At 44.6% G+C, this 26,215-nt stretch overlaps 2 protein-coding genes across 3 annotated transcripts in view; both read left to right on the top strand.

Annotated features, from left to right (window-relative positions):
- The window catches only part of Optn (optineurin), a 37,459-nt gene extending 18,870 nt beyond the window's left edge, over nt 1-18,589 (top strand). Inside the window, exons 6-13 of the mRNA XM_051151347.1 lie at nt 3,449-3,551; nt 5,046-5,161; nt 6,610-6,759; nt 7,674-7,767; nt 9,076-9,234; nt 13,156-13,286; nt 15,285-15,367; nt 18,221-18,589. Of these exons, the coding sequence (XP_051007304.1) occupies nt 3,449-3,551; nt 5,046-5,161; nt 6,610-6,759; nt 7,674-7,767; nt 9,076-9,234; nt 13,156-13,286; nt 15,285-15,367; nt 18,221-18,348 (964 nt within the window). The 3' untranslated portion in view covers nt 18,349-18,589. The remainder of the gene's footprint in view (nt 1-3,448; nt 3,552-5,045; nt 5,162-6,609; nt 6,760-7,673; nt 7,768-9,075; nt 9,235-13,155; nt 13,287-15,284; nt 15,368-18,220) is intronic.
- Prpf18 (pre-mRNA processing factor 18) overlaps nt 1-26,215 on the top strand; it is an 807,949-nt gene that overhangs the window by 425,330 nt on the left and 356,404 nt on the right. The gene's annotated exons all lie outside the window — the stretch shown is intronic.

Below are 26,215 nucleotides of genomic sequence, written 5' to 3'. Positions count from 1 at the left end.
CCCCCCCACCTCTGACTCTGATTAAAAGTGTACACCCCCCCACAACTGACAATTTGTATTTTCTAAATAAGCCAGTAAGGAGAAAGAAGTTGTGTAGGAAATATAGCCCTAGTTTTAAAAAAAAAAAAAAAAAAAAAAAAAAAGCAAGAAATAGCAAGGGAAGGATGACTCAAAGTGAACATTTGCCCTAGAAAATTAAGATAACTTGTAACTCAGATGTAAGTCAAAACCTGTGCCAAATGTGAACCATCCTGCAGTGCTGATGAGCCCACCCTGCTGCGTGTACCATCTGGTGCCTCACACCCGTGTGTTCAGCCTAGCCAGAGGGGCAGTACCTGCATACAGTTAGGCTTGACAGTTTGTAGCAGAAAAACAGTAAATAGAAATGGCTCATCAGACTTCCCACGGAGAAGCTGTGCTTTGACCAGTCCCTTCTCACACCCACTTTTTCCTGCTTCTCAGTCACTTTCAACCCATCTGCTTGGCTCTTTCAGTAGTTGCCTCCATGGATACAATTTAAATTGTTACTTACTTTTTTTTGAAGATTTTAATCATGATCTATTGACATCTCAATATGAATGAGGAAGATTTAACTGTCTTACCCAACAACCATCAACACAGTACATGCATTTATGGAACTTTCTCTGCCTCCTGTTCATAGATGAAATGGATAATTTTGAGCTTTAGTCAAATTACTACTCACTGTTGTTGTCACTGTGCATTTTGACACATGCACACAATGTATTTGTGCGCTCACTCACAGCTGAGCCATGCACTATGCATGATCACGTTTCCTTTTTATACTTCTTTATATCTCAGTACAAAAGTAGCGAAATGTTTTGGTCTGTGGAATGTGTTGGTCTGTTTTCTGTTTCCTTAACAGAGCACTAGATAGGTTGTAACGTATGCCTATAGTTCTGGAGGCTTTCATTCCTGCCTTAGGAACCCACTCATGAGACGATAGCGGTCATGAAGGCAGTCCTGCTGCAGTGCCATGGCAAGCGAATGTCAGCATGAAGGGCTGGAGAGATGCTCAGCAGCTAAGAGCATTTGCTGCTCTTATGGAAGACCTAAGTTCAGTCCCCAGCACCCACACCCCACACGGAGTGACTCACAGCTGCCTAACTCCAGTTCCAGAGGATCTGATGTCCTCTCCTGGCCTCTGTATTCTCATTCTCTGTCTCTGTCTCTGTCTCTGTCTCTGTCTCTGTCTCTGTCTCTCTCTCTCTCTCTCTCTCTCTCTCTCTCTCTCTCTCTCTCTCTCTCACTCACACACACACACACACACACACACACACACACACACACTAAAAATAAAGTTCCCTTATCCCCAAAAAAATTCACTGTGAGTTTCAGAATGTATGTTTAACTGTAGCTCCAGGTTTTCCTAGGGAGGCAATATCTCAATTACATTCAACACCTAGTATCTCAGATCATTTTTAAGGCATCTTGATCCCACTCTAGTGTAGTCATCCTGACAACCTTTCGCCAGCATCCTATGGAATTTTTTCAGCTTTCCTGTGTTGGATTTCATTTCTTAATCCAGTGTCTTTCTTATTCTCCCCACCCCTCAGGAAAGCACACTACAGCTCTACTCACTCACTGAGAACAAATATGAAAGGAGAATATTTTCTCAGATCTACCTACCCAAAAATCTCCCGCTTTTCTATTCAATGAACGGTTTGGCTGGAGAACTCTAGGCTGGTTGTTCTCAAGGTGAAGTTTGGAAGCATCACTTCCTTGTGTTCTAGCTTCCGGTTTTACTGTTGAGAAACCCATTGCCTTTCTGGTTCTGATTCTTTTTGTATAGGACTTTTTGGTGCTGTTTTCCACATCCCTGCAAGTTCTTTTGTCCTGCATAGTCTGAAATTTCACACATGCTTTGGCTGCTTTCATTCATTTGTTCCAGATATAACTGAACCCTTTCCTTCCTTATAAAACAATCTCAAGTTAACATGGGATGGATTATCTCTTAACTTTGTCCTTTTTCACTTTTCTAGAACCTGCTATCATATTATCTTTAGATAGAACTAGTCATGTGCTTGATTGGTTTATTCCCCCGCCCCCCCCCCCGGAAGACAGGGTTTCTCTGTGTAGCCCTGGCTGTCCTGGAAGTCACCCTGTAGATCAGACTGACCTCAAACTCACAGCAGCAATTTGCTTGCCACTTCTTCCCAGGTTCTGGAATTGAAGGTGTGTGCCACCACGCCTAGTGCTTTTCTCTCCTTCTCAGATCTAACTGATGTTCATCTTTTTGTGGTGGTTTTGATGGTTTTTTTTTTTTTTTTTTTAATGGCTACAAATAATTCCTCGGGTCTCTAGGAATAGTAAAGATAATCTCTCCTCTCCCTGCTGGATATGTATTATTTCAAGATTTTCCTCAAATGTCTCATGATCTTGGCTGGTCAGGGTTAAGAGGAGGCGATTCAGAAGCTACTTGAAGCTGCAGGGAGACTCAGCCAGGGGATGTCTTTGGCGGGGCTGTGTCTGAAACTTGAAATGTTTTCCCTTTTCCTAGTCCAGTTCTCCAGAGAGATGCTGTAGCCTCCTGCTATAGATGCCAGGGTTCTTGAGATGAACAGGAGAGGGCCAGGGTGTCAGCTGTCCAGTGCAAATGCAAATTCCCCTACTTTAAGAAGGAAACGCAATTCCTCAACTGTGCTGACCATCTCTGCATCCCGAGCCCCCTTATTTTGACATTTTCCAGTTGCTTTTATTTATCCCCATCCTGTGGATACACATGGCACCCCCAATTCTTGGGCCATAAAGGGTTTCAACAGCATGACTCAGTAACTTCTTAGCTCTCCAATTCTTGGTCTGGAGTCTAGCCTCCTCACAACACTAACCCTGCCCTACTCATTCTTGTACGTTCTATTTATTGTTGCTGCTGCTGGCTCTTTGTTCATGTAGGCGTGTGTCTGTTTTAAAGGCATATTTTTAAGATTTGTACTGGGAGGAAAAATAGATGCATATACAAAACCTACTATGTGTATTATTTAAGTACTGGAGACTGAACCCAAGGACACAGGTATGCTAGGCAAGGACTCTACCACTGATCCATATCTGCAGCTGTATTTTTACATTTTATTTTGATACAGGGTCCCATGAAACTGCCAAGGGTGGCCTTGAACAGCAATTGCTAGCAGGCAGCCTTTGAACCTGTGACTCTGTCACCTCAGATTCCCAAGTAGCTGAGATTCAGTCTTCCACCTTTAACCACAGTCCCTCTGCTTCATCTGCACTGAGATGTTGTGTGTGTTCATCTTAAGTCGTGGCCATTCTAGTCAGCATTAGGATAAAAAACAGGACACTGCTAATGAGGCAGATGTACAGGGACGTTGTCCAGGCTTTGATGGCGCTCGCTTAAGTGCCTCTACCACTGCTTGTCTTCTCGAATCTAAACAGAAAGTCAAACTTTTCAGCATTCTTATGTTGTTGTTGTTTTCAGAATTTCAGATTTTGAAAAGAAAGCAAATGACCATTCTGAGGTTGAGACCCAGACAGAGGGGAATGCAGGAAGAGCAGATGAAGAGGACAAAGACCCAGAGAGTGTGGGTACAACGGCGTCCAAAAGATGGCAAGCCCAGGTCGGGTGGGGATGTGGCTGCTGGCTCTTCTTATGCTGTGCTGTTTACTTCAGAAATGAAAACTTTGTGTTTGCTGCTGAGTATTTTGTTTCTCTTTCATTTCTTTATCCTGGGTTTGAACTCCATGTCAATCACAGTAAGATCTACTACAAAAACACTCTCATCCCTCTCTCTCTTCTTGACTGATGTCATCTCCTAAAGCCTTAAGCCAACACGCCCACCACATGAAAAAGACATTTGACTATGCTATGATGAGATCATTTGTGGATGTGGCTTGGAAACTTTTAGAATTGGAAGATCTTGGTTCTGTCGCAGCGCTGGTAGGAACAAGAGAGTTGGCACAAACAACAATGTTCCTGAAAATATATATTCAGTGTTGTGTAGAGAAGTATGCCCCTGAGCCAGAAGGGTCTTAAGCTTAGGAAAAGTGTCTGGAAGTAGGAATTTACAGTACTCATAGCAGCCCATGAGAGAGACGTATAAAATGACACTTTGTTCAATGTATTCACCAGAACACAAACACACACACAAACACACACACACACACACACACACACACACACAATTTGCTACTTTCTTTCTTTCCTTCCTTTTTTAAATTTTGAGACAGTGTCTTATTATACAGCCTAGGCTAAGCTCAGACTTACTGCGCAGCCCAGGAGAGGAGCTCCTGATGCTCCCAGCTCAGGTATGCTAGCATTACAGATGTGTGCCACCTTCTCTGGCTCCAAGTCCCCACTTTAAGGCAATGGAGACCATTTTGAAGACTGGCACGATGGTGCATCCCCCTATTATTCCAGTGCCTGGAAGGCTGAGGCAGGTGGATTCCGAGTTTGAGGACAGCTTATGCTACACAGCAAGTTCCAGTCCAGCCTGACTACAAACTCGAATCGAGGGCCAGGGGAGAGGGAGAGGGCAGATGGAGAGAGAACAGGATGAACTGAGATGGAGAGAGTGCTCCTTCTGAACTGCACATCATTAGCTGAAAAGTACCAACAGTTATGGGAAAGTCCTGAGGCTTCTCAGTGCTTATAAAAGTTATATACAAATTGACAACTGGCGGGCTTCCAGGAAAAATGCTGTATAACAGAAATAGCTGCATAAGCTAGACGCAGAAGTTGGCAAGGCAATATAGGGTCTGAGTCTTTCCCCACATGAATATGATTGTACTTTGATACCTCTGTGGCCTATGATCCCAGAAGCACGAGTAGGCCAGGCTTATTAGTAAATCCATTATCATGCATGCTCAGACTGATAATTAATGTTGTTCAAGGAAGCAGAAGCATACCCAAAGGATTGCTTTTCATATGGGACACTTCGGGAAGCCTTGTCCACGTTAAATCTACTTAGGGTCTCAGTCTTAGCTGGATGCGAGTGCATCAGACCCTGTCTCACACAAGGTTCATTTCCTCTATGATGATCATCTCATGTGAATGTCCTGCCTTGTCTGTGTGATAGGTTGGAAGCGAAGTGGAAACACTGAACGTTCAAGTGACCTGCCTGTTTAAGGAGCTTCAAGAGGCACACACGAAACTCAGTGAGGCTGAGCTAATGAAGAAGAGACTTCAGGAAAAGTAAGGACTCAAAATTGATCTTGCTGCAGGATTTATGAAGTACATTACTGTGTCAAAGCAGTGTTGCTAGTGTATTACTGACTAAAAGAAAAGCAGGGGCCTAACTAAAATCTCATTCAGAAGACAGTTTGATGTTGGTGTCTACACCTGAAGCCATTGTTGTCACGTGGGTCATGAGGACACAAGAAGGCTTGGATTGTACTGTGCTTAGCACCAGCCTGTGTGACCCTTGCACAGAGATGCCAGGTTGATAAACAAACGAGATGTGTGTACTGAGCAGAAAGAATCACATGGGAGTTACTTAGAAAAGGGCCACTCCAGATCAATTATTTCAGTCCTGAAAGCTGACATAGAAGTTGGTAATTTGGCTCTTGCTTTTTTTCCTGGATTTAGGGAACCCTCTGAGGCTAAGAATCAGTGGGTGGGTTGGAGCGCTCACCCAGCATGTACAGGACATCACACCTGATCCCGAGGCAGGACTCAGAGTGGGGAGTCAGGAGTAGTGGCACGTGGGAGGCTGAGACCAGAGGGCTGATAGTTTGAGGCTACACGGAACTAAACAGTGGGGGAGGGGAAGGCTGCTGAGATGGCTCAATGGGCAGACACTTGCCACCAAGCCTGACAACCAGAGTTCCTTAATTCTATCCCAAGGACCCACATGATGGGAAAACAGAACTAACTCCCCCGAATTGCCCTCTGACTTCCACATACACAGCTACACACAAAACAAACAAGCAATAAAAATGTGCACGTGGAGTCAGCCAAAGCTTAGAAACCAGGTTAAATTGATGTCACGTGGTTTAGCCTCCAGAGCCCCAGTGCTGTCACACTTTGTACAACGTGTATAGTATTGAGATGTGAGAGTTACTGTGCTTGGCATTAGCTCCCTCGCATAGCTATCATTTCGTTTGTTTTTACTATTAGTCCACTCGACTTCTCTTTCTGATCTCTAAGAGACACTCCAGGGCTTTCCTTTTCTCTTACTGAATCCTTTCACAAATCAGTCCTTGTGATGGACAGATTTTACATCCTGAAAGATGCCCAGGCTGGGTTAAAATGTCACCGAGTCTCCTTAAGAAGCAAGGCAGAAAGAGACAAAAAAAAAAAAAAAAAGCAGGAAGCAAAGAAAACAAAGTCTTTATTTGCCTCCATAAATCCTGCAGACCAGCCGGGCATGGTTGCGTACGCCTTTAATCCCAGCACTCTGGAAGCAGAAGCAGGTGAATCTCTGTGAGTTCGAGGCCAGCCTGGTCTACAAAGTGAGTCCAGGACAGCCAAGGCTACACAGAGAAACCTGTCTTGAAAAAAACAAAAACAAAACAAAAAAACATAAATCCTGCAGACCTACCACGCTCTTTATTTGACACCCTTTGGAGGATTTGTGCAGAAGCCGCCACCAGTGAGTGACACAGCGTCATTCCTCCTTATGAAATAGTCATCTTTTTCAGGTGTCAGGCTCTGGAAAGGAAGAACTCTGCAACCCCATCAGAGCTGAACGAGAAGCAAGAGCTGGTTTACAGTAACAAGAAGTTAGAGCTGCAGGTGGAGAGCATGCGCTCCGAGATCAAGATGGAGCAGGCTAAGACCGAGGACGAAAAGTGAGTGCGCTGCGCATGCGCGGGCTAGCAGCCTGCTCAGAAGGGGTGGACAGCTGTCCAAATACAGACAGGAAGTGGGACGTGAGAGTCATGACAAACTCTGTTTTGCTATTTGGAAAAGTTCTAGGAGATTCTTTGGGAGAATTAAATTTTTGAGTTGTAACAAAAATGAAACTTTATTTTCATTCTATTTTTTGGGAGAAAGACAGTCTTTTGGAAGATAGCATATTTTTTTGGAGAGTAAGAAAAATGCTGGTTGGTATGTGGCGGTTCTAGTTTCATTTCTGTTGCAGTGATAAAAAAAAAAAAAAAAATCCTGACAAAGCAGTTTAGTGGACAAAGGGTTTATCTGAGTTTACAGTTCCATGGTGCCACTGGGCAGAAGCCAAGGAGGCCTGGGCTGGAAGCTGCCGTTCATATCACAGCCATGGTCAAGAGCAGGGAGAGGTGAATGCTTGGTTCTCGGCTTGTCTTCTCTACTTTTCCTTTTTGTTTTGTTTTGTTTTGTGTTGTGTTGTGTTGTTTTTCGAAACAAGGTTTCTCTGGGTATCTCTGACTGTCCTGGAACTCACTCTGTAGACATGTTTGGCCTGGTACTCAGAGACCCGCCTGCCTCTGCCTCTGAGTGCTGGGACAGTCTAGAGGCCTACACTAGGGAGTGGCAGGTCATCCTGCTTGGAGTTAGGCAATCAAGCAGGTCCCCACAGACATGACCACCAGCCAATTACAACAAACTCTCACTGAGATTCCTCGAGTGACTTGAGGCTAAGTCAAGCTGACAGTGAAAAGCTGTTGGGTCAATACAAGCAGAGATTTTTTTTTCCTTGAGTTTTTAAAGGTTGTTAGGGAGACAGGAGGACAAGTTTCTGTGATATTTCCCTCATTATTCCATTTTTAATACCGTGTTTTAATAGATCCAGGCTAGCCTCTCTGCAGTCAACACACAACAAACTTCTTCAAGAGCATAATAATGCACTGAAGACAATTGAGGAACTAACCAAAAAACAGGTATTTATAGGGGGAAAAAGTACTTCCATAGCCTAGGTGGATAGAAACCACTGAACATTCATAGTTACAAAGAAAAAAAAAAATTGCATGATCCCTCAAATAAGTCTGGTTTCAAAAATCGTCTTATAGTTTTTTAAATGTGTCAGAATTATTGTAGCTTCTCATCCTCTGTGTATAGATAAAACGTCTGTGTGTGGAGGTGATACTGATGTCTCCCAGGCAGGGAAACGGCTTTTCCCACTTCTCAACGGTGTGTCTGTAGGAGAGCTGAGAGCCTGGGTCCTATGTGACCAGTATCCAGGGAGGCAACTGGCTGTGGCCATCTGCTGAATGAATGAATCTGGGCAATGGCATCTTGCCTGCTGGCACGGAACCTGGAGCCCTGGGTTCATAGTATTTAATTTAAATCAGTAACAATTCCCAGCATGGCATAAACTGAGACCATGGAGTCTTTGAATTAAGTCTTTCCATTCATAAGGATTTAAGTATTCTTATCAATATGCTTTATCACCCGTCTCTCCCTCCTGCTCTCCCTCCCGCTCTTTCTCCCTCCTTCCCACCTTTGTTCCTATAGTGGGGATTACACCTAGGGCCTCCTGCGCTGCAGACAAACGTTCTCCTGTTGAGATGCATCCTTATCCTCTGCACCAGGATCCCCAGCAGTAGGGTTGCAGACAAGAGTCACCATCACATCTGTCTCGTACACGGGCACTTTACTGACTGGATAAGACCCCAGCCCTTTATACTTTATTTTTAAAAAAAAAGATTATAACTCTCTTGAACCCATTAACTTTTTTAAAAGTATTTATTTAGAGAAAAAGTCTCTATGTGGCCTTGGCTAGCCTGGAACTCACTATGTAGACAAGGCTGGCCTTGAACTCAAGAAGTTCCACCTGCCCCTGCCTCCTGAGTGCTGGGATTAAAGGTGTGAGCCACCATGCCCAGCAAGAAGCTAATCCCTTTCAAATGTAAACATGTTCACAAAGTTAAAATAACAAGATAAAGCCAACAGTACCCAGGACTCACAGGCTCCTCAGAGTAGGGCTTGTTGTCAGTGTGTCTGGCAGTTACCTGGCGTTTGATGTGTGCAGATGTGAACTCATCTGCTGTGTGCAGTGCCGTTTAAGAAAGTGTTTTCAACGAGGAAGTGATTATTTACAAGTCACGAGTGACTACAACTTCCTGAATGAGCTGTCACTGCTCAGCAACAGACTAGAGCTGACACTTTTTAAGTGTAAAACTTTCCATTTTCCTAAAACAGGCTGCATCATCTCAAAGCCATTGCTAGAATGAGGTTGTATTTTTCAGGCTGAAAAGGTGGACAAGATGGTGCTGCAAGAGCTCAGCGAGAAGCTGGAGCTGGCAGAACAAGCGCTGGCATCCAAGCAGCTTCAGATGGATGAGATGAAGCAGACCATAGCTAAGCAGGAGGAAGACCTGGAGACCATGGCTGTCCTCAGGGCTCAGGTGAGGCACGGTCCAGACATGAGCTGGGTGAGGTCAGCTCTCATCAGATTTTCAAGTGTAAAAGTGGTGGTGCTTTTTTTTTTTTCAAATGGTCTTTCTACCAATGTTTTTGTTGCTGGTGGTCTGTTCTGTTTTGTTTTGTCAACACACAGTCTCACTGTTTAGCTCTGGCTGACTTGGAATTTACTAGGTAGACCAGGCTGGCCTTGAACACACAGCCAGCTATCTGCCTCTGCTTGCCAAGGGCTGGGATTAAAGTTGTATGCCATCATACCTACCCAGTGGATTTTTTTTTTTTTTAACTTTTAAATCAAAGCAAGGCATGGTTGTGCATGCCTCAAGTTTCAGCACTTGAGAGGTAAAGGGAAGGGATCAATTGTTGAAGACCAACCTTAGACTCCCAGATACAAGTATTAAAGACTAAAGAAGTGGGCTATCACACCTGCCTGGGTGAATGTTTTGGGGACAAGGTATCATATAGCCCAGGCTGGCCTCTTTGTTCATAGTTTCTTCTCATCTTTTATAAGACTTAATTCTAAATATTTTGTGGTTTATACTGTTTATTATAAATGATGTTTTGGGGAGAGTGGGGTTTTGGGTTTATTTGTTTATCTCATGTCTGTTTGTTTTGAAAGACAGGCCCTTGTGTCCAGGCTAGTGCTAATTTTGCTATGTAGCTAAGGATGACCTTGAACTCCTGATCTTTCTGCCTCTACTTTCCAAATACTGGGATTACAGGCCTGTGTTACCATGCCTAGCTTCATAATGATCTTTTTCTTATTGCTAGTAAAGAAAAATACTGAACACAAGTTTAAAAACAAAAAAAACTGGGTGTGGAGACATATGCTTGTGATCCCTGGGGTCCCCTGGCCAACCAGTCTAGCATACTTGGGGAGTTCCAGGCCAGTGAAGGATGCTGTCTCGAAAACTAAAGTGGATGACACCCTGGTAATGGCATCCTAGGTTGTCCTCTGACCTTCACATGTACATGAGCACACACACACACACACACACACACACACACACACACACACACGGCGGGGGGGGGGGGGCGATGGGAATGATTACATCATTACGTACACTGCTTATTTTAAAGTTAAATAAATAAACACTACCAGTTTATCTCACATAAATACATAACCAGAATTCTCTCAGGAGGACCCCACTTGTCTTTACACCCTTGTATTTTTACTTAGAAATGATGCCAGCAGTTTCCATGCTACCAGAGGGCTCATTATCACCAGCTGCCCATGTAGACAAATCCCACAGCTTGGAGTTTGTGCCTGTGAATTTAATTTCATTGCTACGGGGGCATCAGGGGAGTCTTTCCTTGGTAACCCACATTACTGTGGTGGTCATGTGTTTGTGTCATGTCTATGCATGAATCTTTGTTTTGGTAGATGTTCTCGTTCACTCAGCAACCCTCCTTTATGCACACCAGAGGGTAGAGACCATGCTCAGGGCTGATACAGGATAGCAGAGACTCCACTTTTACTGGCTCAAAGCTAGGTCATAGAAATGAGTCTCTCTGTGATCAGCTACTGATGCCTTAGATGTCACATCACCCAGAAGTGATGGAGGACTCCTAGAATAACCTGCTTGTTAACGTATATTAATACCTTTCGCTAATTATACTCTTAACATGATAGATTTTTTTTTTCTTGAGACAAGAAGTCACTATGTAGTTCAGGCTGGCCTCAAACTTATGATCCTCCTGTGTTAGCTCTCCAAACACTGGAAAACAGGTGTGCACAGCTGTGTGAGGCTTAGTTCCACTTTAAACAGTAATGGATGATATAGCCCAAAGCCATGAAATCCAAAGGCCAGTTTTAAACATAGTAGGTTAAAAACTTGGCACCAGGGGACTAGAGAAGTCGCTTAGCATGTACAGCTCTTGCAAGAAACCCAACTTTAGTTCCTAGTACCCATGTCAGGCAGCTCCCAACCCCCTGTAGCTCCAGCTGCAGGGAACACAACACCCTCTTCTGTCCTCTGCAGGTACTGCACACATGTACATGCACACACATGAACACATGAGGAGTATGCACACACACACACACATACACACACACACTAAAAATCATTTTTTTTAAAAAGAAAAGAAACTGTGACACCAAATATGATGATGCATGTGTGCAAACTTTAGCACCCAGAAGGCAGAAGACCATGTGACACAAGCACATGACAGGTTTGAAGTGCTCTGCATATTGAGTTCCAAGCCACTGAGAACTATATAGTGAGACATTGTCTCAAAAAAAATAAAACAGAATGGGGAGAGATGGCCCAGTGGTTGAGAACATTGGCTATTCTTCCAGCACACCCACAGGCAGCTCAAGCTGTCTGTGGCTCCAGTTCCAGGGCATCTGGCACCCTCACACAGACATACATGCAAACAAAACACTAATGCACCTAAAAATAAGTAAATCTTTTTTAAAAATTAAAAATAAAACAAAGAAAAGAATGCAAAAGAAGATGAAAACAATGTTCAGATCACTTCCATTCACTGTGAAATTGCTTTCTGTTAATATGGGAACAATGAAATACTGCCATAATGCATTAGTTATCTGTTTCCTATGTGGCAAATTATGCCCAAAGCACAGCAGCTAAAAACAGAAATAAACATTTGTCATCTTATGCATAGATTCTGTGGATGAAGAACCCAGGAGAAGCTCAGCAAGGGTCTGATCAGAGTCTCTCACGAGGCTGCACTAACAGTGGACTTGGCAGGCCATGCCCAAGACGCCAGTCACATGGCTGTCAGGAGGCCTCCCTAAGTAGGCCTCTCCAGAGGCCTGCTCATGGTATGGCAGCTGGCCTCCCCCCCAAAGCAAGCGGCCCAGAAGAGAACAAGGCATGAGCCAGGGTCTTTTATGATGTAGTTTCAGAAGCCACCAGCCACCCCTTCTGTAGCGTCTTAGTAGTTAACACCAGCAGCCCTATTGTGGAAGCAGAGCGCAGAAGAATTTCAGTACCAGGAGATAAAGATCCTTGGAGTCACAGCGGAGGCTGGTGACCGCACATGCAGAGGAAGTGGCTAGACATGTCAGAGTCCAGGGAAAGGGAGACCTCTATCTAGGTTCAAACACTGAGACAGTCTTGCCATGTAGCCCAGACTAGGCTACAGCTCAGCAGCCTCTTGCTCCAGCCTCTGGAGCACTGAGATGACAGGCATGTGCTGCCATGCTCAGCTAGGTTTCCTAAGGCCAAGACTATTAAGCTCACATGAAAAATGACGAGTTTATATTTGTGGGACTTTTCATGTGTGTAGCCCAGGACTTGCAACAGACATAGGATTCTCCTGCCTCCATCTCCCAAGTGCTGGTCTGACTACTGATGAAGTAAAACAAGCAGCCGGCATAAAGCGCTCACACATGTCTAGGATTCAACAAGTAATGTGTGTTTATTAATCTTAACATTAGCTTAAGATCAACATTCTGGTAAACCATTTACTATCTGTTATTCCTGAATACCATTTAGAAAAAGAATATTTTACTGAATTAATGATTCATGCATCCATTAAGCCATTTGTATGAGTCCAGTTTGGGGGTTCTCATTGTTTTAAAGCACCCGCATATACACAACTTGTATCTACTATCTAATGGCATTGGAAAACCATGTCTTATCATGCAGCAGAAGTCTCTGTCATTCCCAAAGCCTGTCTATAGGTGCAGCACTGACCCTGACTGCAGGCAGGCCAGGGTCAGAGCATCCCTGAATCCCTGACAGCAGACAAGCCAGGGTCAGAGCATCTCTGAGTCCCTGACAGCAGACAGGCAGGGTCAGAGCATCCCTGAGTCCCTGACAGCAGACAAGCCAGGGTCAGAGCATCCCTGAATCCCTGACAGCAGACAGGCCAGGGTCAGAGCATCCCTAAATCCATGCTAATCGCCATGGTAACATGCTTGCCTTTTCCTCTAACAGATGGAGGTTTACTGTTCAGATTTTCATGCTGAAAGAGCAGCAAGAGAGAAGATTCATGAAGAAAAGGAGCAGCTGGCCTTGCAGCTGGCAATTTTGCTGAAAGAGAACAATGACTATGAAGATGGAGGCAGGTAAGAGAAAGAAGCAAAGGGAGATTTGGCGCACAGGCCAGCGCAGGAGAGCTGTGCTGTAGCAGCCACATCCTCATGCACATCTGGGAAGCACTCTCTCTATACCGCGTCTGTTCATGTTTCACATGTTTAGTTCAGGTGACAACAAAGCTTGACAGAAGCCTGTAGGAACCTGGCCAACTTCCTCACTTTGAAATAAGCTGTAAAAATAACATTCAGTATCTCAGCATCTTACCTGTCTTTAAATTCTGTTTTTAAAAAAGACTTACCAAGTCCTAACTTTAAAAAGTTATTTTTTTTACTTAGTTTATTCATTTATTTACTTATTTTGAGACAGCCCATACCCTGTAACCCAGACTGGTCTAGAACTTGCTGTGTACCGCATGCTGACCTCAACGTGTGCTCCTGCCCGAGTCTGCAACATTCTAGTGAGAGTACAGGCACACACCATATGTCTCCCTAAAAATTTATTGGGAGAGGTCATAAAATATTATTAAATAGAAAATAAAATAACACAAGCAATACGTGTACCATGCTAAATGACCTGTTTATTTCATTTGCTTCAAGTATCTTTAAAAGTCTTTCTTTGAACAACTTCTGTCACATTTATTTATGTGCAGGGTGTGGATGCTTGCCATGGTTTGTGTCTGGAGGTCAGAGGACAACTTGCAGGAGTCAGTTCTCCTATTCCACCACATGGGTCCCAAGGGACTAACTCAGGCTTGTCCGCAAGTGCCGTTGCCAGCTGAGCCATCTCACCAGCCTCTAGGACTTTATCAAAGAACCACAATTGGTTGAGGCCCAAGTTGGTTTCTCTTGTTTCCCGTCCTTCAATGTCCACCTTTCCCCTGACTTTGTGAAACAGGAGTTTGGTGAATAGCCACCCATCTGTGTTATAATTTTATACACAGATATGCACACAAATCCCCACATTGTATTCTTAACCAACAGTTTTAGATTTATTGAATTTATGTGTGAGTGTTTTACCTGCATGTCTCTGTGTGCACCACATGTGTGTCTGGTGCCCGCAGAAGCCAGAAGAGGGTATCCAAGGCCCTGAGTTAAAGTCTGAGGCAATTGTGAGCCACTGCGTGGGTGCTAGGAACCAAATCCAAGCCCTCTGTTAACTGCTGAACCATCTCTCCAGGTCCCAACATGGTGTTTTTGTAAGACAGATAATACTGATTTTTGTGTGTGTGTAAGTTACAAAATGATCAGCATAGATATTGTTCTGCAAACTTGACTTATATCATGTGATTGTGAACACTGATGCACATGTGACTCATTATTTTTTAGAAAACAAAAATTTTGTGTTTTTTTTTTTCTCTTAGCAAAAGAAATAATTTGTCCTATTTAATTGCTGTGTACTGTCTTGATCTAGAAATAGTTACTTTCAGATCCTTTGTGCTACCAATAAGAATTTGGTAGCTGGGCAGTGGTGGCACGTGCCTTTAATCCTAGTACTCTGGAGGCAGAGACAGGTGGGTCTCTGAGTTCAGGGCCAGCCTGGTCTTACCAAGCAAGTTCCAGGGCAGCCAGGGCTACAGAGAGAAACTCTGTAATGGAAAAAAAGGAGTTTAGTTATTTCCTGATTTTATAAAGCCCCAACTTAGTGTCTTTATCACGTTCCATCCTGGTACTAGTAGTAGCTAAAAACCAAGAACCAAGTTAGCAATGAGGTGGCTCATTGCTGTTTGCTGGCACTGGGGGTTGAGCCCAGGGCCCTGTGCATGCTAGGAAGGCACTCTGCCACCCAGCTATGTCCTCCGAGTCAGTTCTGGTTCAGCCTTAGTTTGTTTTTGTTTGTTCTGTTGGTTAGTTGGTTGGGTTTTGGGTTTTAGGTTTTGTTTTTGGTTGGTTGGTTGGTTGGTTGGTTTTTGTGTTTGTTTGTTTGTTTGTTTGTTTACTTCTTTCCCACCCTCACACTTCTACTGGCTGCTTAATGGTGTCCTGTTTTGGGGTTATGGAACATCACAATTAGTGTTGTTTTTGATCCAGTAGGCAGTCCTTGATGGAAATGCAGAGCCGGCATGGGGCAAGGACCAGTGATTCTGACCAGCAGGCTTACCTGCTTCAAAGAGGTGAGTCACCTATAAGCTGGGTTTCCAAGTTACATCGTAAAAGAATGGATCCCAAATCAAACTAGTCAAAATACAGCGCCTCTTACCTCCCCAGAATTCCAGGCCCTAATGCTGTCTCTTTTCATTCGGCCCGGACTCTTCACCAGTCACTCCAGTGTACTGTCAGCTGATTGAAGCACCCTCTTCACCTCATCCCGAGCCTCTATTTGCATTTACTTAGAGGGTAAATGCATTTGCTTTGCTGTATTTTGTTTGTGGTGCTAGAAATTAAACCCAGATGCTCATGAAATGCTAGACAAGTCCAGGTCTAAAATGCATGGTGCTAGACTTAAGTTCTGTTAGTGCCTGGGTGGCAGTGTCCTGTGATTTATAGTGAGTTATCAAAAGTGGAGCATTATCCTTGATTTTTCATACCAAAAAAAAAAAAAAAAAAAAAAAGAATTCAAAGGCCTAACATAGCTAGGAAAAAAGTTAATGGCAATGCTCTACCAACAAGATTTTACATTTCCCAGGCATAAATACAGTTTCTTTAAGTGCTAGACTAGCCCAAGTACCTTTCACATTCTGTCCTGCTCTTGTTTCCGTTGCTGTGATAACATACCCTGACAAGACATAACTTAGGGAGGGTTTAACTCACAGCTAGAAAGGTTATCACCTATCATTCCAGGAAAGTGGGAGCAGCAGGCACTGGGAAGAGACACATCCCATCCACAGTGAAGAACACGGAAGTTGATGCATGCACACTTGAGCTCAGCCAGCTCTCTCCTTGTTTACATAACTCAGGACTCAGCCTCAGGAATGGTGCTCCACTGTGGGCGGCCCACATAACCAGCATCATCGAGACAGTCCCCCCAGACATGCCCACAGGCCAACTGGTCCCTCACTGAGGCTGTGTCCCCAGGTGATCCTTGATTGTGGCCAGATGACAATGAAAACCATCACACATACAACTGGTGATCTAGGACAGCAGTCTTCTCACCAGCAAGAGGATGACATCAGCATATATAGTAAAGGGTTAAAGCTGGGGAAAATGTCTCTGAATGTCATTTTGAATTTCCTGTCTGCCTCTCCCTCTCCATGCTCCCCCAACAAAGTCTTTTATAAGAAAATAAGTGAAAAATAAGCTTAGCAGCCAAGTGTTGCAACTCATGACAGTAATCCTAGTATCTGAGAGGCAGAGACAGGAAGATTGAGAACTCAGGCCAACCTGGGCTAGTCTGTCTAAATAAATAAATAAAACCAAGATTAATATACATATGTGAAAGTACCACACCAAAACTCACTGTGTTGAATAATTAATATGCATTGATTGATTGATAAAGGAGCTAGGGAGATGACTCAGCAGCTAGGACTACTTGTTGGTCTTCCAGAGGACCAAGTTCAGTTCCCGGCACCTGCACCTGGCAGCTCACAACTGCCTGTAATTACAGCTCTTGGGTCTCTGCAGCCACCTAAACACCTCGCACACATTCACATACAAAATAACTTGGGGCATTTTCAGCATCTGTGGGTAATGGCTAGCCTGCCTCAAAAAACTGAGTTGTAGTATAACATAGAAATATACTAAAAGCCAATCTGTGATCTCCACACACATATACACAGGTGAGCATACCCACACATGTATGTGCATACAAATATCCATATACCCCTACACACAGACACACACACACACACACACACACACACACACACACCTTGCTTCAGTAATAACATGCTTGCTTAGCATGCCTGAGGCCCTAGTTTGACCCTCAGTGTTGCAAATGAATCAATAAAAATGTCTTAAAACTTGTTTACCACAAGCCATCTATAAATTCATGAATTCAAGCAATGTGCTTTGACACAAACAAATGTTAAAGGTCATTTTCTTTGTCACGCTCCAAACACTAACACTTTAGGAGCAGAGCCAATTACTAGCCTAAGACCCTAAAAAGTCAAAAATGTTGTCCATAAAGGTCAGGTCAGAGAGATGCCCTAGGAGCAGAAGCCCTTTTCAGCATTAGTGGGAAATGGTGCTGATGAAGATCTCCTTAGAGTTGGGATGCACTGCAAATCATCCGTTTTGTGAAGAACTTCATGGCTGTGGGAACATGCAGGAGGAGGAGGCTGTTCACATTATGGTGGGCAGGAAGCAGAGACAAGAGGCCAGGGTCAGGGTACCCCTGAGCCCCAACATATACAGTGACCAATTCCATCTTCTAAAGGGACCACAGCCTTCCTACACGCAATTGTGCTGCCACCTGAGGACCATTAGTATGTGAGCCCCTGAGGAGGTGCTTCCTACCACACATAGCAAGGCCTTGCTGCGGAGCAAGGGGCCCTCCTCTGAACCCCTGGTGCCTGAGGCTGCACTTGCTGGCTTCCCACCTGCCTTCCCCTCCCCAACCCCACGCCCCCCCCCCCCCCCCCCCCCCTCACTGATATCCTGGCACAGAGCAGTACTTACAACCTAGAGGATTCCCCATCTACTGAGTAAAGGAGATTGTTGTCTGCTTCTGAGGAAGGGCATGTCCTTCCAAGAACCCTTCCCCAGCTTGTTTCATCGCTCCCTCTTCTGTTTATATCTGCATCTATGTCTCACTCTTAATTCTTAATACCCCACGTCTTGTCCTGGACCTAAAACTGAAACTATGTTTTCACAGACCATGAACTTGAGATGGGATTTAGGTAACAAATACTATTTCTAGATTTCCCTGTGCTCATGTCACAATTTCCACTGGTGACTCAAGAGTCTATGTGTGTGTCCCACCGGATACTGACTACTAAGTTTGGCAGATGCTCATACTGACCATCTGTTACTACATTCAGGCCAAAGTGCTCTTGAGATGGCACACATCCCTTCTTGTCTGTTCCCAGGAGCCGAGGACATGAGCTGGCAGCAGCAGCCGCCGCGGAGTATCCCCATTCACTCTTGCCCCAAATGCGGAGAGGTCCTGCCAGACATCGACACACTACAGATCCACGTCATGGATTGCATCATTTGAGTGTTGTTTCAACTCCCCAAAACTGTTGGTAAATGCCAGGTTTTCTCCTCCGAGACTTGTACTTCTGTCTTATTTGTTGTCACACAAATCCGTTTGCCACGTTATCCTTATTTCTGAAGAAGAAAATGTACATGACCCCAGGAGAGCATCTTCCAGACTGGCAGGAACTCACAGAGTAGAATCTAATTACCACCCTTCCTGTAAGGGAGCCAGTGTTTTTACGTTCTGCTCAGCCAGACCTGTGTGACCGAGCTCATGAACTTACATGGGAGAGACTCACCGACATCGGCTAAGAAGCTTTAAGAGGCAGGAAAGCAGAGTGGTCAGGAAGCATGCCCAGAGTCTTTTTTTCTAAGTAAATCATCACCCAGCAGGCATCTTGGTGTTCTGGGTGTAGCTATGTGGACGCTGCCACACGGCCCTTTCTGACTGAACACTGTGGGCTTTCACACTGTGAGCTTTCCGTTGATGCCAGGACAGGAGTGGAGTGTTGTCCTGCACCTATGCAATATGACAACACCTTTGGTCTTTCTTCATACTGGAGGTGTATGGGCTAGTATGGCGCATAGTTTAAGTTTTAAATGAACAGCTATTTTCTTCCTGGATGAAGTAGCAGCTTACAAACACCAGTTATTACAAAGTACAATTTTACTACATGTCTATTCCATTACTCATACACGGCCAGCAACATAATAGTATATATATTCTGTATTAAGCTCACTAGACTTAATATAAGCTTAATACTGAGGTGCTGTATTCATGGCAGTAGAAGCAGATCCAGGGCATATTGGAGTGAGATTCCTGCTAAAATGGTGAGCAGAGCCAGGCATGGTGATGCACACAACACCTGAAATCCCACCACATGGGCGGCTGAGGCAGAAGATCGCCAGTATTTCTATGTTGCTAGCCAGGTCTAGGTCAAATAAATAGGGATTTGCCATATTTTGTGTTAAAAGGCTAACAAGAACTAACCAGACACAAAAATAAACAGTACCAAGCACTAAAACATGTAAGAAAATTGTTTGTTTACTGTATGATCTCTGGTTAACACACACACACACACACACACACGTGTGTGTTTAAATACATTCAGAACAGTTCATTCATCTCCAAGGAACATATAATTCAAATTATAGTTTTCTTCCTGCCTGAACAGCTACATCATTCCAAGACAGTAGGACACTGGACTGGTCCAGCAGTGCTTAGATTGGATTTCCTGACTCAGACCCTAGGGACATTTCTAAAATTACAATGAAATTGTTTCTTATAGTTTCTAGTATAAATTTCTTTACTATTTTATACTGGATAGCGTAGCTTTCTAAAGTACCCCAGATAGATGAGGAAAGCAGGTGGTTTCACAGTGAAATTACTGGGAAAATCCTTTTACTTTGTTCAAGTATAATTATCTGATAAATCTGAACTGCGAAGTGAGAACTCAGTTAGTTTATTAAGACTATGACCAAAACATTTGTTTGATCATGAAAAGTGAAGGCAAGTTCAAATTAAGGCTGTCAGAGAAATACCTGTATACCGTTTTCATGGCAGCATTTTCCACAGTAGCTAGAATACAGTGCAACCTAGGTGTCTGTCCACTAGGTGAGTGGATAAAGAAAATTCAGTGCATGCATATAAAGAGGCAGTTTCAGCCTTTAAAAAGAAGGAATTTGTATCATTTGATAACAGACAAACCTGGAGGACATCATGTCAAGTGAAATAAGCCAGTCATGAATACCACATGATCTCACTGATATGCCAGCTCTGGAAGAATTGGGCTCGTAGATGTTGAGAGCTGAATGGTGGTTAGCAGCACAGGAGGGAAGGTGTGGGATGGGTGAGAAGATGTTGACCAGAGGGTACAAAGTCTCAGGAGGATTAAGCTGTTGTGATCGGTATAGAACAGTGACTGTAATAATTTGTATATTAAGGCTATGTGGTGGTTCTAAGGGAATCACCAGTTTAGTAAACAACTTGTAAATACTCTGTGTGTTATCTGATTTATTCAACTACTGTCTGTTCCAAGGCCTTGTTCCATGTTACCAGGTAGCTGCAAGTCATAGGAGTTGTATGCATATTATTGTATGTCTTTTCTTGGTTTGGATTTTCAAGACAGGGTTTCACTGTACAGCCCTGGCTGTCCTGGAACTCACTATGTCAACTAGGCTGGCTTCAAACGCACAGAGATCCCCCTGCCTCCCACCTCAGTGCTGGAATTAAAGTCACCACACCAGTCTATGCATGTTATCTTCATGCCTGAATAGTCACCACCCACATTTTAATGGCATGATTGTCTGCATGTGCCCATCAGACTTTTGCTGCTGTGACAAAATTTCTGACAGAAAACTGAAAAGGAAGAAAGGTTTCTTATGACTCAGTATTTCAGAGGTTTTGGCCCTTCCTGGTGGAGGGTGTGGTGGAACTAGGCAGCTTACACATGGGAGGCCAGGGAGCAGACAGAGAAATGCCTGAAGCCACTGGGCTCCCCACCTGCCAAGTCAAGTAGTTGATGACCACATTTAGTGTCGACTTTTCCCTCTCCAGAAGCTAAAGGGAGAGCTACTAATCTCCAAGGTGCTTTACAATCTAGTCAAGCTAACAATCAAAATTACCAGCTACCACATTGATCTCTTAGCAAATCCCTAGGGTTGCCAGGGTTACAGGGCAAGTACATTACCAACTCAGCCATCTCACCAGCCCCTCATCCTTGTTAGCATTTGTTGTCTGTCTGTCCATCCTTATTTCTTTCCTTTATTTTTCTGATAATAATGGCCATCTTAACACATGAGATAATACCTTACTGTCCTTTGGCTTTGTGTTTTCCCAGTGGTCAGCATCACTGTGTTTTGTTCCATTTCTAGTGACTGATATTTTGGACCTTAACCACTTTGTGTACACACACACACACACACACACACACACACACACACACACACACACACACACAGAGTCAGCTAATATTTGAGGATGAGAGCAAGGCCATGTGAAGGGCGGGGCATCAGGATGAGTAGTTCATTGTCCTACCCATTCTGGCTGCTTTGGTCATTGGTTCCTTCTCTTTCCAGTTTCTGGCGTTCTGCACCAGAGGCTCCCAAAACTCACTCTATATACCAGGCTGGCCTTGAACCCACAGAGATCCACTTGCCTTGCCTCCCAAGTTCTGGGATTAAAGTGTGGGCCACCAGTACCAGGCATTAGAGGCTCCTAATCTGAGAACAATCTGGACTAGCTTCCAACAAGTGTGTGACCCACTAAAAAGCATACAAACTCTTGACAGTACACATTTTTCTAGAAGGGGGAAAAAGCTACTAATTTTATTATTGTTTCAAAGTGGTCTGTGAGTATCCCTCTCACTGCTCCCCTCTCCAGTAAATTCATAACATGGTGCATCCCTGTCTGTAATGCCACCATTGGGAGGCTGAGGCAGGAGGAATTCAAAGCCAACCTGAGCAACACAGACAGACCCTATCTTAAAAACAAAACAAAAACAACCCTGCAATAGTTTGCAGCCTCAGTTTTTCTTCTAAGGAGAGTGCAGCTTCTCCTCAGTGTCCCAGATTGAAGAGAAGCAAGCTGCCCTGGACCTTTCCTCATTTCTCTCTCTCTCTCTCTCTCTCTCTCTCTCTCTCTCTCTCTCTCTCTCTCTCTCCCTCCTCCCTCTCTCCCTCTCTCCCTCTCCCTCCCTCCCTCCCTCCCTCCCTCCCTCTCCTCTCTCTCTCTCTCTCTCTCTCTCTCTCTCTCTCTCTCTCTCAGTGCTCTGCTTTAGACATGAAGTGTTCTCAAAGGAGTCCTGTATTAGCTGGGTGGTGGTACTGCACGCCTTTAATCCCAGCACTCGGGAGGCAGAGGTAGGTGGATCGCTGTGAGTTTGAGGCCAGCCTGGTCTACAAAACAAGTCCAGGACAGCCAGGGTTACACAGAGAAACCCTGTCACAAAAGAATAAAACAAAACAAAACAAAACAGAGAGTCTTGTATGGAAGGCCTGGTCTCTGGCCAAAGCAGTGTTCAGAAGAGGATCTTTTAGATCATGAGGACTGATGGATTCCAGGTTTAATAGACTTACTAGGAACAAAGTGTGGTGGCGCACACCTTTAATCCCAGCACTGGGAGGCAGAGGCAGGTGGATCTCGATGAGTTCAAGACCAGCCTGGTCTACAGAGCAAGTTCCAGGACAGCCAGGGCTCCGCAGAGAAACCCTGTGTCAAAAAAACAAAACAAAACAACAACAACAACAAACCAAAGCCCACTGGGAGGTGGAGGAACTGTGGAAAGCGGGGGCCCAGTTGGAAGAACTGGGTCACTGAGGGCAGGAATGATAACCTTTGCTCTTGGCCTTTCTGCCGTCCCGCTTCCTGGCTGCCATGAGGTAAGCAGCTCTGTTCAATCATACCACCCCTTTCCACCATGCCCCGCCTCATCCGCCATACCCTTCTGCCTCACCAAGGTCTAGAAACAACAGAACCAAGATCTCTCCGGCCCTACATTGTCTCGGCTACTTTGTCACAGAAGTGAGAAGTCTAACATTAACCCACAATGGACTCTGTCCTGCCCCTTAAACATGGGCGTCCCATGTTCCCCACCAAAGTGTATTACCCCAAGAAACAAGTAGCTGCATAAGTCAGAAACTGATCAGGCGGCCTCCAACTGATTTTCCTCTGCCTCCTTTCTCTCACCATGATACCCCACATTCAACCGATTCTGAATTTAGTTTTTTTGTTTTTTTGTTTTCAAAATCACTACCTCCTCTGGCCTCAGAATTGCCACTGAACCAGTAACAATACAGACTGCTTGGTTCTCCGCATCCTTTTTTTCTTGGGAAGCAAAGGTTACCTGTAAAGTCATGGGGAAGACAGGAATTGCCAAGTACCAACAAGAATCAGTGGACTACTTACTGCAGTCTCCCCATTACTGTGAAATTTTCACACTAGCATTACTCCTAAACTTGGGCCATAGGCTCTAATAATGATGAGACAGAGGGTCATAAATGGAGCATCAGCACCCATGGTACTGGGGTTTGGGGAGGGGGGCGGTGATCTGTGTACATAACATTAGGAGTCTTGGTTTTCAGTCATCTTGAAGCTGATCTTAATTATTTTAAAAATAAATGTAAGCACAGTGGCTAGAGCTGCCAATGCTGTCTCATCTAAAGTCAGTAGAGGAATCCAGTCCCTAAATAGTGTCATGTGGAGCCAGGTGTGGTGGCTGAAAGCTGTAATCCCAGCACTCCGGAAGCTGAGGCAGAAGAGTTCAAAAATCCTAGGCCAGGCCTTTGAATATAACGCAATAGTAGAGGGCCCCTCCCTTAGCATCCATGAACCCCTTAATTCAGTCATCAGCACAAAAAGCAAAGGGATGAGAGGGAGAGAGGAGGGAGGAGGAACCCCAGGACACACGGGGCCCTGCTACATCCTGTCTTAAAGTCAATCCATGATTTCTAATCCCGGCACGTGGGAGGCAGAGGCATGTGCATCTCTGTGAGTTCCAGGCTCACATGATCTACATAGAAAGTTCTAGGCCAGAGCTATGTGGAGAGACCCTGTCTCAAACATCAACAATAAAATCGTGCATGGGAGTCTTTCGAATTATAGAGGCTAAGTATTCTGTGTCTGGAAAATGCTTTTAGTACTATAAACACTTTTTAGGCTGTAAATACGTACAGTTTGAATTTTACTAAAGAATGACGTGATAGATTATTTACAACTCGTTCCCCAAATCAGCGCTAGTCTAGGGATATAGGTTTCTGAGTCCAAACATATCAACGCAGCCTTCCCCTCATTTTACAGGCAGCGAAACAAAATCTGAAAAGATGTTTGTTCCTGTAAATCAGAGTGAAAAGAAACTTTCGTCTCTCTATGATTAAATCCTAGTATTTCAGCTGGACACAGGTTCAGCAAAACGAGTTCAGACTTCGATAGGTTCACTTCCTTATATCAGGGAAACCTGTGAGGGCAGCAGTGAGTGTCCCCTGGCAGAAGTCCCGAAGTTCTTCAGTCCTTACCTTAAGGAGATAGGCAAAAACTGGAACTCCGGAATAAGAAACAGCGCCTGAACTTCTCCCCGCCAGGGGGCACCAGAGCCTCTATTTTTAGTTACGGGAAACTGAAGAGTGACCAACCGGAAATTCTTTGCCCATTACAAAGATGGAGTCTCTTTGTACACCAATCGGGTTGCTCTCCTGACAGGCGGCTCCAAGAATCTGTGTAGTCCGAGAGTTTCGGCGTAGCCAATCAGAGCGTCCACTGCAAATGAACGCGTTGACGTCAGAGGTGGGCGGGGTCTAGTTGTAATTTTTGGCGGGTTCCGGTGTGGACCGGGAAGAAGAAGATCGGGTCCTGGGTGAGCTTTGCGGGCTTTGGGTGTATCAGGGAGGGGGTGGGCTCTGAATCCGCGAAGGGTTTGTGGTCTGAGGGAGAGAGGCGCGAAACTCTGTGTGTGCGAGCTGCCGAGATCTGGATCGGGCGGAGCAGGCGAACTCCGCCCGGGGCTGGAAGATTGAGGGCTCGCGTTCTGTTACGGTTTGTTTCATTTTGTAGGAGCGCCCTTTTGATTCCTTTTTTTTTTTTTTTAAGTTTTTCTTTGACAGTTTCATGTATACACGTGTGAATATGACAATTTTCGTCATATTCACTCCCGTTCCTCTCTTGTCTGCCTCCCTTTCTCTGAACCCCTTCTTCGTTGTACGTGCCCTGCTGCTTTCGTGCCTTTTTAAATTTCTAAACAACCCACTGACTGCAGTTGGGGTTGCTTGCATAAAGAGCACCCTTTTAAAAAGCTGCCGTCTCACCGACTCCTCGCTTTCTGACCGCTGTTGAATGCGTACTTTGTTCGAGGGCTCCTACAGGGAGTGGCGCGGAGTCTCTGCCCTACCCTTCTGACGCTTGCACTCTAAAAGGATCCAGATAAGAAGCATACACCCTAGTGAGCAAATGTGCAGTGACTAGGGCAGAGGGGGTTCTAGAAGGGACCTACGGTTTGGCAGACTAGAAAGTCTCAGAAATTAGACAGCTAAGTGCAAATGAGAAAGAACTCCAGAAGAGCTTTCTAGACAAAGTGCTTGAAGCCTGAAAGCAGTGGATAGTTCAAGAAGCTGAAAGCAAGCTGGTCTAGCAGGAAGGTGCTTTAGAAGGTGGGGGTAGAATTAGGATGGAGTAAATACAGGAAAGATGAGGAGATAGAAACAAGAAAGAAAGCACCTGTTGCTTCATGGCTTTGTGGATTTTGTTCTAAGGATAATTGGAGAGTATCAGGATGTTTCAACTGAAAGAATTCCATGGCCTGATTTATGGTCCTAAAATATCACTGACAAAAAGGATGATTAGTTGGGGTGGGGCAGGGGGGAAGGGTGGCAGAACTTAGGAAGCAGAGGTAAGTTGAGCTCTGTGAATGTGAGGCCAGTCAGAGCTCCACAGTGAGATCCTGTCTCAGACAAGACAGCATGAGTGAATTGACTCTGGGGTGTGAGGGATGGCTATTGAAGAACAAATTAACCAGTACGGAAAGGCTTAACGTTAATGGTGACTTGAATTAGGGAGTTAATGGTACAACTGGAGAAAAGTGGAAAATGTAAGCAATGTTTTGTAGGTAGGAGCCATTGTATTTTTAGGGTGCCCCTGGATGTCAGGACCTAGGGTATACTGTTTGGTTTGGGGAAGCAGGGCAGGGGACTGGTGGAAACCAGCCAAGACAGTTTGCTCCTAACCCTCAAGCTTACAATTGGGAGTACCCCAGCAGATGACACGTGACAGGTCTTGGGGCTCATACAAACATGTGTTGAGTAAGTGAAGAAAAAAATAACACAATTACCTGCACATACCTTTACTTCAGTTCCAGTGTAGTTGATCCGGAAAAACATGTAAATAAACTCCAGTAAAC

This window comes from Acomys russatus, chromosome 9 (genome assembly GCF_903995435.1).
Source record: "Acomys russatus chromosome 9, mAcoRus1.1, whole genome shotgun sequence".
Taxonomy (NCBI): domain Eukaryota; kingdom Metazoa; phylum Chordata; class Mammalia; order Rodentia; family Muridae; genus Acomys; species Acomys russatus.
Note: the sequence above shows the minus strand (reverse complement) of the source record. Positions and strands in the feature narration are given on the sequence as shown.